Genomic DNA, 15848 nt, shown 5'->3' with positions numbered 1-15848 from the left:
GTTATATGTCAGTTTATATCTCAATTTTTAAAAAAAGCAGTTATCTTTAACTTATAAATTTTGTTGTTGTTAATCCTCACTTTAGGATGTGTTTTAGATAGAATAGAAGAGGGAAAGAGGGAGGGAAGAAGGAGAGAAAAAATAACATCAATGTGAGAGAGATACATTGATTGGTTGCCCCTGAACGTGCAGACCAAGGCAGGGATTGAACCTGCAATCCAGATACATGTCCTTGACTGGGAATTGAACCCATGACCTTTCCATGCACGGGCCAATGCTCTAACCACTGAGCACACCAGCCAGGGATAAGTTACAGATTTTATTAAGGGACATAAGAGAAACCAGATCTTTCCTTTGCTGATTGAGTTCTCTCTTTGATGACTCTTAGTTTTATTTTAAGAAATATCTCTAAATTTTTAAAAAAGTGCATTTAGTATTTGGTTATACTAGATTGAACTATTTATTATAGTTTACCTATAATAAATATTCAGAAGTCATTCAAACATTGCAACAGAGAAAGTCAGTATGACCTATAATAATCTGTCCTTTGGGTAATGAGAAACAAGTTATTACCTCCTGGGCTGGATATGATTGAAGAGACTATAACAGAAGAAACGCAAACCCTCCTTTGAAGTCACATCAGTTTTGCAAAAATGAGTATACCCAAATCTTTCTATAGTTTAGTTTCTTCTCTCTCTCCCTCTCCCTTTGTCTCTCCTACCCTTAATTGTCAACAATCTTTTTGGCTTCTTCTGTTTGGAAAATGCAAACGTCTCTCAGGTTTAAAATAGTTATGACATTGGGATTTTTCCTTACTTGGAAACTGTACAAGTCTTTAAACCAAAAGAAAAAGTGACAGGCTTTTAAAAAGTCCCTAATAAACCATTCTTTGACAAGAAGCTATGTTCCCAGCCATCTAACTTGTGCATGTTTGTGTAATATGTTGAACCACATGACATTGCCCATATTTGGCTATTTTCAGCCCACTGAACAATTACATGGATCAATCTACTATATCCACCATCTTATTCCTGTAATTTTAAGGCTGATGGATAGAAGGCTAATGCATAGATATCATGTGTGGATTATGCCTGTTTTAGTTGTTGGTTAAAAAAATTCTCTGAATGATTAGATTAGATTGAAGATGGAAGAATGCTTGTAGAGAATAAAAGAAAGATAAAAATAACTGTATAAATTGTCTGTGTAACACATATCAGAGACTGTGCTAGCCTAGCTCTGTATATACTGCAGGTTAAACTATTGCAACACTTCGCCCTGTTGTATCCTGAAAGAATCCTGCTTATGTAAGAGTTTAGTTCAAATTACTGATTTTTGTCTTCAGAATGAAAGAAATTATAGCCAATCTTTCTCTCCATGTAGAATGAAGATATACTTAATACTGGATGAAAAATTCACTTTTCCAGGGCTGGAACTTGAGAGTTTTTGGCTTTGTTTATAACTCATTCAAAAGAACAAATTAATTATTTTCATTACATTGCAAATCTAATATACTCAGCACTTTTCAAAGGGCTTTTAGAGATATGTGAAAGAAACAAACAGAAAAAAAGTTAATAGACGTGAATGCAATTGGATAAACGTTTCAGCCATCAAAGTATTTTTGCTGAATGCCTTGTTCCAGGCAGGCTGCTAGGTGGTGAAGGGGATATAAGAAATAGTTGCAAGTTCCTTTTAAGGAACTTAAAGTCTACTAGAGGCCACAGAAGTGTTCATGAGTGTAAAGGAAGGCAGAAAAAAGTGCACTGTGCAGGTTCAGAGAAAGTATCTGCATCATGATACCTGCTAGAAAACATTCTATTCTGTTAGAGATTGTTATTAGTTGCTATCTGATATTACCTTCATTGGAATTTTGAGCAGTATTGCAGTTGACAGGTATTTTAAGTATATTTCTTGGTCTACTCAGAAGAGGTGTAACCTCACAGGTCAGGATTTAATAGAGTGAACAGGAAAGTAAGTGGTGGTATATAACAGATATGTTCAGCCTCAGAATTGTCAACATACTGGGAAGTTTTGCTAAGCTTTGGAGAATAAAGTTCTCATTTGAGAACTTGACAGTTTGTCCTAACTTGTTGGAAGCCGGGAACAATATATTTTGGTGCTAGTTGTCTCCTACACAGGTTCTCAAACCATGACCCTCAAATAGACCTCCTCTTTTCTAAAATTGTTTTTCTGCTGGGTATCTGCCGAGGTTGGCGTAAAGTGCTAGAGAGTTCATGTAACACCAGGCTGCTTTGCTGATCAACACTTCGCCCATGGTGCCTGCTATGAGTGAAATTAATTAGACTTGTGCTATCCTAGTCAATTTCCCTCTCAGCAGGTTGTGTGGTTAAAGCTCCTCAGAATCTAAGGCTGATTCTGCAGTTCTTTTAGCTACCAGGTTGGACATTTTTTTAAAATTGGAAGAAAGGTGATATTATTAAAAAACACACAACAACAATAAAAGACTTGGCTATAAAATGAGTGAGAAGCAAAAAAGAAAAAAAAAATAGCCAAGACTAAATTAGTATTTTTTTTCCTTCTGGTTGTAATAATGGACTATAGTTCAATAGGAATAATTAAGCCATTAAAATAAACAGGTTTTTAAATTTGTTCTTTTCTTAGACCTAGAGAATTCTTAAGTTGTTAATTATTAGATAAATTTGAAGTATTTTTAAAACTTTAAGATAAACTCAAATTAGTATGTTATGATTGCTCAGGATAGAGCTGAGCCTGCACCCCACACCTCCAGAGCCAAATTTTATGTGCTTAACTAACATGTAATTTCACATCTTTTAAGATTTTGAAATTTTATTCTGGCATCTATAGGCAGTAATGGTAACTGGGATTTGTAAAACTGCTTTATGGTGATTTACTCATTGCTAGACAAACAGCTCTGTGAGAATGTGTTTTCCCTCCAGTGTAAGCCTACCTTGATCATAGGTGATCCCGTGTCGCATTTGGTCTCTCTCTTTTTTTTTTTTTTTAAATATATTTTATTGATTTTTACAGAGAAGAAGAGGGATAGAGAGCTAGAAACATCGATGAGAGAAACATCAACCAGCTGCCTCCTGCACACCCCCAACCTGGGGTGTGCCCGCAACCAATGTACATGCCCTTGACTGGAATCGAACCTGGGACCTTTCAGTCCACAGACCAATGCTCTATCCACTGAGCCAAACCGGTTTTGGCTGGTCTCTTTTCTTGATGTTTTCATGGAATCAGGAATTGCACCAGCCAAGGAGGCTCAAATGCCAATGCAATGCTTAGTTTGCTAACTTAAGTGAAATAGCACATCATGTTTAAGATTGTTAACTCCATCTCTGATTATATGGGATGCTTTATTTGTAAATCATTGTAGAATAGTGTTTAAAACGAGTGGCGACTCTGGTCAGACCAATGGTATTACTCTGTGAGGGTAATTACTCCCCCTCCATGATCTTCTATAATAATAAAAGGATAATATGCTAATTAGACCGGATGTCATTCCAGACGTCCTTCCTGATGAAGCCAGGGCCAGAGGGAAGCCAGCCCAGGTTCCTGGTGCCTGCGGGTGGCCGGAGGAGGGAAATAACCCAGGTCCCGCATGCTGGAGGGAAGCTGGTGCCAGCAGACAGGGGAAGGGAGGCCTACTCTTGCATGAATTTTCGTGCATTGGGCCTCTAGTTATTACATAAGTGTTAGTGACTATGTATGAGTTGAGTATTTTTTTGTAATTCATTTATAACTATTTCTCCAAATGTTTTGAGGCAGTTTCCAAAAACTCTTTAACATAATAAAAAAGAATAATCAGTTGAAGGAATTATAATAAAGGGAATAACAATGTTAAGTAAATAATAAAGCTATTATAGATTGATCATTTGAATCTGTATAGACTATAGCATATAGAACAACCTATAGTTTCAAAAGATAGGTCACAGATTTGTCTCAGGGCTTCTTAATAGCCAAGCAAAGAAGACAACATAATCCTATATAATAAAGAGGTAATATGCAAATTAACCCTCATGTCCTCACAAGATGGCTGCCTACTACCAGGCTAGCAGGGAGGTTAGTGAGGGACAACCAAACAACTGAACAAGCAGGCTGCATGGGGCAACAAGGCCCACAGGGAAGTTAGCGAGGGATGACCAAATGACTGAACAAGCAGGCTGCGTGGGGCGCAATCTGGGAGCCCTCAGGGGAAGCCCTCTCCAATCTGGGAGTTTCTGTCTGTCTTTACAATCATATGAACGAATTGTCTGAGACCTCAACCTAGTTTGGTTTGTTGCTCACAGAATAAGAGGCCTTTTTTTTCCTTTGCTTCATTGTTGGAGATTTCCTGGAAGTTCTGGGTTATCTTCCTTTTAATTTTTCCTAGACCCTCTGATTTTACTTATGTCTCTCACCTTTGCTTTCCCTCCATCCCCCACTGCCACAGTAACTTGCTCCAGGCTCACTTTGCTCTAGTGTCTAGGAGATTCGTCTGCCACCAGAAGTATGATTCCCAGCATTCCTGGTGCTCTCCAAACTCTTGGCTTCCGCTTCTGGTCCTGAGGCTGCTACCAGGACTACTACTCCCAGAATTCCTTGTACTCCCTGCGCTCTGAGTTTTTCCTTCCTTATCTGTCTCTGTCCCACAGCCTCCCGCTCTGCCAAGTCCTCCAAACAGCCAGCTCTCCCTCTCTGCTCTCCATCTGGTGGTTTGGGGAGCCAAGTTCTCCAAGCCACTCCATTCTCCGCTGGTTCTCCCGTTCTGCTCTCTGCCCAGTGTCTGTGTATACAAATTAGCCTACCATCTTTGTCATGTTAATTTGCATGCTCACTCCTGATTGGCTGGTGAGCATAGCAGAGGTATGGCCAATTTACATGTTTCTCTTTTATTATATTGGAGATATATATTTATATATAAATTTAGATATCTTTTGAATAGATTTTCAGTTTGCTTCTAGTTTTTTCATTGTTATAAACAATGTGACATTGAATATCCTAATCTATGTGTTCTAGTGTCCATGTGCAATTTCTCTAGGGCAGTGATTCTCAAAATGTGGTTTCAGGACCAGTATATCAAAATCATGTGGGAACTTTATTAGAAATGCAAATTTAGAATCAGAAACTCTGAAGGTGAGGCTCAGTAACCAGTTTTTATAAGGTAGATGGCCTTTTTCTTAATGATATTATAGAAACAATTTACATACTACCAATTCATATATTAATGAAATTATTTCTTTGTCATGCATTGCAAGGAGTCGTCCCCTCCCCCCCCCCCCCAGTTTGGCTTTGTTAATAATACTTAAAAAATTGTAACCTAATTCACCCATTTTTTGAGTGGCATTGGAGGGGAGAATTTTGAATTGAATTTGATTTACTGCTGGGACACCCTGCTAAGATGTATAGCAGTTATTTGAAATGGTCTGAGGTTTATGACAGAGGTCAAAGTTAGAGAGAGATTTGGGGGGAATATTTTTATAAAGGCAGAAATTTGACACTGTTGGGATGGATAAAATTTGCATGAAAGAGAATGTTGGGAAAATTGAGAAAATGACTGAGGATTAAACCATAGGGAGCAATAGTGGAGGAAGAATATCCAACAAAAGAGATTGAAGAATGTTCATAGAACAGAGAGCACAAGAGCAAGGAGAAGAATCTGGAAAATTGAATAGTGATGGGGTGTAAGTGAGGAGAAATCTCTGCTGAGAGAAAGTAACACCTGTAAGAAAAGGGTACCTGTTGCCCTTCAGGAGAGCAGCTAGCAATGGGTTGAGGAATAGAAACCTACTCTTCATTAGTTTGTACCGAAGTATAAGAGAAGACGAGACAGTGGTTAGAGAGGTAACAAGATCAGTTTCTCCTCAGGAGTAGAGTATTTGTGTCTCAGGTGAAGGAGCTGGTGGCATAGTGTGGGTGGTGTTCACTGTGCTGTCTCCTCTTCAGGCAGCCTTTCCATAGATGTACTTCATATGCCCGTTGATTCATTCAGTAAGATGTACTTCATATGCCCATTGAGTAAATTCATTCAGTAAGATAATGTTAAGTATTGTGCAGAGGATTAAAATAAGGTGCTGTAATTGTTATTAGTAGACTATATTAGATTAGGCGATCTTCTCCGAGGTTAACACTTAAGTTTGGGATCGGACTTCTAAGTAGCTATTTGAATAATAAGAGCAGAGAATTTTAGGCAGGAGACAAAGTTTCCAGTCTTTGTCTAGACTAGAAGGTCAAACAGAAATAATAGGATCATGTGCCATTAATCTAAAACATCCTTTTGCTTCTTGTGCCAACCAGGGTGAAAAGAAAACAGAAATCTTTGTCCTCTGATTTTGGAAATCTTGTTTAACCTTCAAACTGGCGATGTCAAGGGTTCCAAGTCCTCCACCTCCGGCAGAAATGTCGAGTGGCCCTGTAGCTGAGAGCTGGTGCTACACACAGGTAGGTTATGTTTTCACCCTGTAAATCTTGGCATATTGGGAGGATTTGATGGGCGAAAGGAATAAGATTTCTTTCTGCATTGGGTTTCTGCTTTCTCGGGGACATAACTGCCAAATAGTAGATAGATAAGATATTTGTCAGCTTTCCATTCCTTGGTTCTCCAAGTGGAATCTGAATACCCCTAGGCCATGGTCTTTCACTGGAGATTAGAGGGGGGACTCTGAAATTAGATCCACTTACATCCTCCTTGATGGAAATGTGTTCCTGTGTTGGGCGACTCAAAAGGAAACTAGGTTTGAGATTTTCGACCTCAGGTAGTGGAATAAATATCTCAATCTTTGTCATCTGCTTTCCCACTCCTGTCCATGTTTTTCCCACTTTCCATTCAGTATCCCTGCCGGCGTGACTCATGTGGCACATGCCCAGGTTTCAGGCTCAATCCCCTATGGGGGTGGGGGGTACAGGAGGCAGCTGATTGATATTTTTCTCTCATCGATGTTTCTATCTCTATTTCTCTCCCTTCCTTTCTCTTTCTGAAAATCAGTAAAAACATGTATTTTAAAAACGTGGGTGAGAGAAAAGCTGAGCCTCCATGCTGGCCAAATAGTGCTATCTTCCTCTGGGATCATAGGGAGGGAGGGAGCGGAAACAATGATCTGATCGTCAGCCTGTGTTTTAGGTCACCCACTTATTTAATTACTTCCTGGTTTTCTATCAACAGATCAAGGTAGTGAAATTCTCCTACATGTGGACCATCAATAACTTTAGTTTTTGCCGGGAGGAAATGGGTGAAGTCATTAAAAGCTCAACCTTTTCATCAGGAGCCAATGATAAACTGAAATGGTGAGGAAGAATACATCTAGCTATAAAAATTTTTCTAAAAGTTGCCTGTTTTGCTTGGTTTTATGGGAAGATTGACTAGAACATAATGTCCTTGGGAAAAGGAACTTTGTACTTAAAATTCCCCAGTGTCTACAGCTGTGCCTGATACACATAGGTGCTTGCTATGTAATTGTTGAATTAATTTAATGAGTATATCAGGAATCTGCAAGTTCAAATGGCTGTAGGGTAATGTAAATGAGTAAAGAGGGCCAGTGTTATAAAAGATAATCCATATTTGGTGTAAGTGTTGACTATTAGGCAAACCAGCTAGTGTCCTTCTAAAAGGGGCAGTGGTCACTGAGATCCAGCTGACTGTAGCTATATATGAATAAGAGCTGACCATTGCCATACTTTCTGATTAAGAAAAGCAAGAAATCTAGATTTTAACATACAGTCTCTTGACTTTTAAATTGCCTGTTTTTAAAAAATAAAGATTTATTTGCTTATGTAACGAATGCACAGGGTGTAGGATAGTTTGAAGCTTAGTTCAATCCAGCATTCCAGTGTTTAGATTAAGGCCCCATTTCTCTCTGCTCGGTCCTGCTCTCCATGCTGTTGGAGATCTCAAGTCTAATTTCCCTTGTGGTTGAAGGAGCACTTGCATTAGTAATGGGCATAACCCACCACCATCCAACAGAAGTCTTTGAACTTCCTCTGAACTACCTGTGTGGCCAGGAATATATCATGCATATACTGATTGATTTAGGTCTGGATTCCACCAATTAATCCCTGTTGTAAGAGGATCAATACCATCTAAACCAAGTGTCCTCTTGAGGAGGAGCAGGCAGTTAAGAATGTAATCATATGCTCACTGCAAAGACCAGAACAGTGAACAGTGAACAGTGAACCAGAGTCAGTTTTGACTTCTGATAACCCACTGGAAGTTAAATAGCTCCCCATTTAGAGGGAGGAAGAGACTGAACATAAACTGCACCTATGGATGAGGACAATGGGGGATGGGGAGGGGGGGGAACCTGGTGGAGGGGGGAAGAAATGAGGAACCTTTGTAATAATATGAACAATAAAGATGGATTAAAAAAAAAATAGCTCCCCATTTAGTGTTTGTTGGCTGTATACATTAAGCAGTGTACTACCAAGTGTTGAGAGAGAATGCTTATTCATAGGCATCGTATTTAAATCTATATCTTTAACACAATGTATAGTGATATAAGTGGCATATGCCCTCCCTAGAGAGGCATTGAATTGAACCACCTGTTTGTGAGAGGTGTTGTAACACTGGCAAGGCCTTAGGATGCATATGGCCTATCTGGTAGAAGCAGTATCTGAACCACATGCAGTTCAACTGACATTTACAACTTAACTCAGTTAAACCTATTAAATTCTGTCTGAATTTTGTTTTGATTCATTGGTAACAGATTGACATCTCTGACTAGATAGCTTGGAGCTATACCCTCGGAGTTCACTTTTATCTATGCTCTCTCTCCATGCTGCCTCTTTTATTTTAATCTTATAATATTATTGCCAGATTGATAAAGTGTCTGTAAAAGATTGGGTACTATTCATATATTTCTCTCAAATACTTTTTCTTTCCCAAGGTGATATTTAAGGGCTTGTTGACATTTTTGTCATGGTTTCACCATAGTTCCAACAAAATTAGGGGCTGCCTCTCCTGAGATTGAGGATTAGGATAGCCTGACTTTTAAAATATTTTAGGGGGTAAAAGTGATTTGGGAGATTATGAGGAAAGAGGCAGAGATGTGTTTTCAGATTCTAGTTGACTCAGGTTGCTCTAAAAAAGTAGCTCCAAAGTAGTCATTCTATTAAATCAAAATGTAATAGAGTAGTTATGGGGCCTAAGCTTGTTTATATTTTAAACATCTTCCTCTCTTGATTCTGATGTTCTAGTTCTCTCCTCTCATTTCATCAGCCTATAAGCATGAATGTTTTCAACATTTTCCCCCCTGTCTGTTTTGGGCAGGTGTTTGAGAGTAAACCCAAAAGGTTTAGATGAAGAAAGCAAAGATTACCTGTCACTTTACCTATTACTGGTCAGCTGTCCAAAGAGTGAAGTTCGGGCAAAATTCAAATTCTCCATCCTGAATGCCAAGGGAGAAGAAACCAAAGCTATGGGTAAATGTTCTCTTTTTTGTTCAATCCTTTATTTTCACATCCAGCAACTTCATACACTGACAAGTTGTAGATTTGATCTGGTTTTTTGAGTAACCCTAAATATAACTTTTTTTTCACCTCAGAGAGTCAACGGGCATATAGGTTTGTGCAAGGCAAAGACTGGGGATTCAAAAAATTCATCCGTAGAGATTTTCTCTTGGATGAAGCCAACGGGCTTCTCCCTGATGACAAGCTTACCCTCTTCTGTGAGGTGAGTGCTTCCTCCCCCTATGAGACTAGCAGTCCCCAGGCCTGATCAGGAGTGGCAGATTTAATTGTATTGTAGCAGGGATGGAGAATGGGAAGAACCCACAAGTGGAATGGTGTTGCACAAATGTTATTGATGTGACTGATTGAAAACTGCCATGATTTCAAGGTTGTTGGGCATCTCAGCTTTCCACTTATTACTGTTCTTAAAAACAAAGATTGTGTACAATCTTGGTATTTATGATTTTTGAATTGCTTGGGCCAGGATTCTGGCTTTTTCTTTACAGGGTTTTTCAGATAGCATTTGGAAGGACTGTTACTTCAAGCTGAGGAGAATGGCCAGCAAATATATTTGTTTATTTGTTCCTTAAATTTTATAGCTTCTCCTTGAGTAGGAAGCCCACATATGTTTGACTGTAGATCACCTTTCTTTTCTGCTCTTTGAACTGGATGACTTAGCAGGAGTTGAATGTCTCTGGTGTGTCTTGCTAGAGTAATTGTGAAATAGGAAGGTGAGAATCCTCCATTCTAGATTGAAGGTTATATAAAGCTCTCTAACTCATAATAGCTGAGAGTTATCTGTAGTCTGCTAGGCTAGGCAAGTCCTTCTCACCAACAACTTAAAAGCCTTTTTTTTAGGTTTACAGGAGAAGTCTTGAAGTAAAATTCCCAAACTGAGAGTGAGTTGGAAAGTGGTTTCTTTAATGAGTATATACTAAGAAGTCGTTTCATGCTGTTATCAACACATTTATAAATATTCATAAGCTCACAGTGTGATAAACAAATAAAACCTCTAGTCAACTTAGGTGGCAGTGTTTCCTATACATTGTATGGTCAAGAAGCCATTTCCTGAGCAGCAGCGCTTGATGAGAATGACCACTGTATTTTCCTGGGGAGGGTGCAGGCAAGTTCCGTACAGTTGTTCTGTCAAATAACAGGTGCGCACTGTGAGTTAATGACAGTCCCAAAACATGTCACCACGGGTGCGGCCGGGGAGGGTGTCCCGCAGGAATCTTGTCCTTTTGTAGAAGAGGACTGGCCAGTGGTAGCTGGCTTCTTTTCTGAGTCACAGCTCATTATTTCCACAGAATAGAACCTCGTGGTTAGGAAATTTTGGAAGTATTAAGATACCACACTGAATATGTAAAATGCAGTTTGTGTAATAGCTGCCTTATCTCCTTTTTAATATCTAAATAAAAGAAGGAAATACTAACATGGTGACATCTAGGTAAATAGAAATTGTAGCAGTTGTTTTTTTGTCTGATGAACGTTAAATTTGAATTCCATGTAAATCTAACTAGTTACATACTCAGTTGCGCAAATAAGAAATGAATACAATTAGGTGGTTTTGTATGAACTTAAATATTATATGAACAGACCATCAATTTAATCTTGACCTATCTTAAAGACCTAAATTTCAGAAAAATGTAAATATAGTGGAAAATTCTAATTTCTCTTGGAAATGAAAGCCAATTTTAACTGTTTTCTGAAGAAAAATATCTCCTCTAAATATTGCACCTGGTATTTTAGGCAGTGCCATGATCTTTATTGCATTATTTTTAAGTCCACAGTAGGTCCAGCCTTTTCTCATATGCTTCCCCTTTCACTCCAAATCTGTTCCACCTTCTGTATGGACGTTGTTGATTTGGAGATCAATCGTCTTGCCCTCACTTGGCAACCTCTCATCCTGTGGTTAAGACCGAGGCGCTCTCTCCCCCTTTGCTTCCCCATATAAAATTCTCTTAGGAGAAATCCTGTGGTTAAGTTTAGATTTGCCTTACTGACTTAGAAGGGAAGTGAGATGACACTTTGGAAGTGAGGAGATGTTGAACAGGGAAACGTCTGCTGGGTTCTGCTGATGCCATCAGTTTCCTACCATCGGACCAGGTATGCCATCTGTTCTCCTCACACTTCTGTGTTGGCCACAGGTGCTGAGTGTTACTTATCATACTTGGGCTTGTGCCTAGTGAGACTCGTTTCTGTTCCAAGGCTCTCTGTGGACTTAGCATTCAGCATTGCAAGACAGTTGCGTGGGGGTGTGTGTTGGATGTGTGGGTTTTAAAAATATATACAGCTAATCTGAGATCTTAGCGCTTTACAAAGCTAGATTATTCTTCAGTGTAAGTTCAGTGTAAGTCCTATCCCTTTTACCTGTTGCTTCCTTTTATCAATGGGACACACACACACACACACACACACACACACACACACACACAAGTTTATTTTAGTTCATATTCATATTTTATTTATTATTGGGTTAGATAGTATTTTGTTATTATTTAGAGGCTTTTGTGAAGTTGATGCCCTCATACAAATTTAGATTATGAATACTTCACTGTTCCATTCCTCACTCAGTCTTTGGCCCAGACACATGTCTGTCCTTTCGTGATGCAGTAAGTATAGTTTCATTAATTTTAACATATTTTTTATATACCCAGAGGTTGTAGGAGGGAATTCATCCTAAGGTGCAAGACTAAGAATCACACATTTGTATGTTTGGGCTTTATTTTAGTAATATTACTGTTAATGAATATTTAAATGAAATTAGATTGCAAACTCTGAAAATGCCGGATGGGTGGTGGTGTTTATAATGTGTCACACTGGGTTCACATTCAGTTTTCAGTGATGTTTTTGTCTGACTATTAGGATATGTGGCAATTTCTTCCAAGCTGATATTGCTTAGCTAATGTATTTGGAAGCATTTTCAAAGCATTCCTTGAATTGTCTCTTTTCACAATCCTTTGAGCTAGGTTAGTTCTATTATCTTCATTTCATGTTGTTGGGGAGAGAAGCGGTGCCTGGGGAGGTCAGGTAATTTTTTCCTAACGTTGTGCAGCAAATTAGTGTCAGCTCTCCATTTTCTCTCTCTAGGCTGCTGTGCCGTGCTAAGTGGAGCTAAATGCCATTTACCCAGGGAAACATGGGCTTTACCAGGTTTTCTTAACAGAGAGTATTTATTTTGGTAATGAAACAGAATCATGAAAGCTTTACACTTTTAATAATTTGGACCATGGAGAATCTACTTGAAAAATCTACTTGAAAATCTACTTTTAGCTTCTGTTGACCTTTCTCTCCTTTTCTTATATTGAAAACAAGTAGCTGTTAGCTATAAAGATGCACATGTTCCACCTTCATTGTATATGCTTTTGATAGGTAGATGATTTCAGTGTTTCTTAGTAATTGCTTAGTAGTTGCAATTAAAGTTGAAATATGAAATACCATAGGAAATATAAAATATCTAAATGCTACTAAACTCTTTTTAAAATACATACTTTTTTATTGATTTCAGAGAGGAAAGGAGAGGGGGAGAGAGAGAAACATCAATGATGACAGAGATGCATTGATTGGCTGCCTCCTGCATGCCCCCCTCTGGGGATCAAGCCACAACCCAGGCACGTGCCCTGACTGGGAATCAAACTGTGACCTCCTGGTTCACAGGTTGATGCTCAACCACTGAACCATGCAAGCCAGGAGAAACTACTTAACTCTTAAAACATTTATTTTCTTCTTAAATATAGAATATCCCTTCATAACCTGGGAATATGATTTTTGCCAAATTTAAATGTGTGGGTCTATAAATATTTCTCTCTTTTTGCATCCAGCTGGGCTAGAGAGTAGTCTAGTTCCTGAGTAGGGGCAGCTGGGGATTGAGGAAAGGAAAGGAAGAGACAGACACAGAGATAGAAGGAAAAAGCTGGGGCAGGGTGGGACAGCTGTCCTCTGATAGAGAGACAGAGACCCAGAGCAGTGTACTTTACAGTCAGATAATAATAAGATTAACATGTGTACAAATGTTCTTGTTTTGGCAACACTTGCTGCACCTCCCACAGCCCATTAGCTACTTAGGAAGGAACTAGGAAGGGCTACAAGGTCAGGCTTAACCATGCTAGGAGAGCTGTGCCCTCCAGGCTGGGACTTATTTGTGGCCCTGCCACAGGTCAGCCCGAGGCTTGACCCTAGAGCCACTCCCTACAAGGATCTATTCATTTCTTTCCTTTATATTAATGAATTATTTGGATATTTTAGTTAAACTGTATCAAAATGCCAATATTTGATTGTTTTTGTCCTACAAAAACAATGATTTAATATGTAACATTATTATTCTATATAAATAAAAGGTTAATATGTAAATTGTCCCCTCAACTGGGAGTTTAACTGGGAGTTCAACCAGGGGGACGGGCCAGCCGGCCAAAAGCCCATAGATCCTCCCCTGGCCGGCCTTGTCACTGAATGCCCCCACCCCAATCAAGGTCAGGGGCAGCCTGCCAACCACCCTGGGCCCCTCCCTCCAGCCAGCCAGGACCCACCCGTGCACAAATTTGTGCACCATGCCTCTAGTAGATTATAAAATATGATAATGTAGTAAACTACAGCCAACCCAGCAGTAGCTTGGAATTAACTTATATGTTTCTCCCCTATTCCTTAAACCTATTATCTTCCTCCCTCAGGATATACTATTTGATTTATATGTTATCATCCCCTCATTTATTATTTGTAGCCTGAATAATGTATTGTTTACATTTAATTGGCTTTGACATTAGAAAGTATGTAGTCATCTAGGACTTGCTTTTTTTACATTATGCTTCTAAAATTTATATTGTGGATGTAACTACAATTCATTGGTTGCCCCACTCATTACCAATTCATTTTACTCAGACTAGTATCTAAATTGCTGTATAATATTTGTGTGAACATGCAACAGTTTATTTATTCTCTTGTTGATGGGCATTTAGGTTGTTGCTAGTCTTTTGATTAGAAACAATGCTGCTGCTATAAACAGTCTATATGCAGAGTCTTCCCCCCCTCAATTGTTTTAATGATATAGAAGTTAAAAAATATATTTCCATTGGTTTTATTTTTTATGTTTAAGTAAAATATTCAAGAATTGGCACAATCTTTAGTCTTTTATAAAATTTTATTTAAAAAAAAAAAGTAATTGACTGTAAAAGTGAGGCCCTTTTACAGCTTGAAATTTAGAGGGTTATATAGCCTTCCTGAGACATTTTCATGCAGTCATTTGTAAGACGGCATAAATGTCACAGTCACGTCATCTTCGCAGCTGTAATTCTGAATGAGTCTCCATAGTCAACTTTATAGACATTAAAAAAATCTTTAGTTTTTCTCAAAATGGTTTCATTTTAGCAGCATCATTTGCAGAGGAAAACAATCCCTTTCTAAGTTAAAAGTTTGGGCTCTGAAGACTCATTTGTGAATGCCATTTAAAATTTATTTTTAATTAAGCGTATTTAATGTTGGTGAGAGGTGCCAGACATTCAGAGCTCTGGAGACTCCAGGCATCCATATATCTACAGAACAAGTCTGGCTCAGACAGTAAAGGTACATTCTCCTTCCTGCTGCGTTCCTATTTGTGTCTAGAGAGGAATTGTCCCTGCAAGAGGAGTCACAGTTTTGGGTGTCCCACTCATGACCAAGCATGCATCTAACCAGCAGAGGGTCTGTGGTAACCATAGTTTGAAATCACTTTGTCTCTTGCCAATTCATTTTACTCAGACTAGTGAATTGCCATCAAGTGTTAATAACTTTGGGCTCCTCTGAGCCTGGTTTAATTCAGGCTTAGGACATAGTGCCAAAAGTATTCTCCATTCCCTTCATTGGTCATCCCAAGAGAGTCGTGCCTTTCTCTATGAGGAAGTTGAATTTACTTGGTCTTTTCCTTTAAAAAAAAAAAAATAATAATCAGCGGTATTTTTAAGCTATTACTGGAAATAGGCATCTTCTTCTTGGATATTAATATTATATCAAAGAAATAAGAGTGTTAATATGAGAGAATGGCTGACCCAAATTAGAGATCTTACACAGGACAGGAAAGAATCTGAGCAGTAGTTTGTGCTGGGTCTCAGGCTATTAAAATAATGTTATAATCTGGCTCTGATAAATGTGCTGCTAATGCTAAGCACATTCATAATTGATTAACTTGGCTGCTTCATTGCTCAAGACTATAACAGCTCATTTTAAACAAATGAATAAATTTCTTGACCTGGTAATAAATATCTTGCTCCTGCACAGAAGGGACTGCGGGCCATTTGGATGGGGCATTAACTTTGCCTCCGGGTTTATGACTGCATGTAAGGGATGGCTTCTGTCTTGAAGGTTAAAAGAAATTTGGGTCATTTAGGATGTCCTAAGCTGCCTTTCTCAACTAACTTACCAGAATAGCAAAATGGGGGAGCTGATTCTCAAGGCTTATGAATTCTACTTTGATTTTAACA

At 38.7% G+C, this 15848-nt stretch overlaps 1 protein-coding gene across 2 annotated transcripts in view; it reads left to right on the top strand.

The window, feature by feature from the left end:
• The window catches only part of SPOP (speckle type BTB/POZ protein), a 69536-nt gene that overhangs the window by 41910 nt on the left and 11778 nt on the right, over positions 1-15848 (top strand). For both annotated transcript variants that reach the window (XM_084863568.1, XM_084863567.1), the window contains 4 exons: positions 6256-6399; positions 7121-7242; positions 9221-9372; positions 9495-9622. In XM_084863568.1, the coding sequence (XP_084719694.1) occupies positions 6322-6399; positions 7121-7242; positions 9221-9372; positions 9495-9622 (480 nt within the window). In that variant the 5' untranslated portion in view covers positions 6256-6321. The remainder of the gene's footprint in view (positions 1-6255; positions 6400-7120; positions 7243-9220; positions 9373-9494; positions 9623-15848) is intronic.

Source organism: Pipistrellus hanaki (assembly GCF_964339955.1).
Source record: "Pipistrellus hanaki genome assembly, chromosome: 16".
NCBI lineage: Eukaryota > Metazoa > Chordata > Mammalia > Chiroptera > Vespertilionidae > Pipistrellus > Pipistrellus hanaki.
This window is presented reverse-complemented; position numbering and strand designations above follow the sequence as displayed.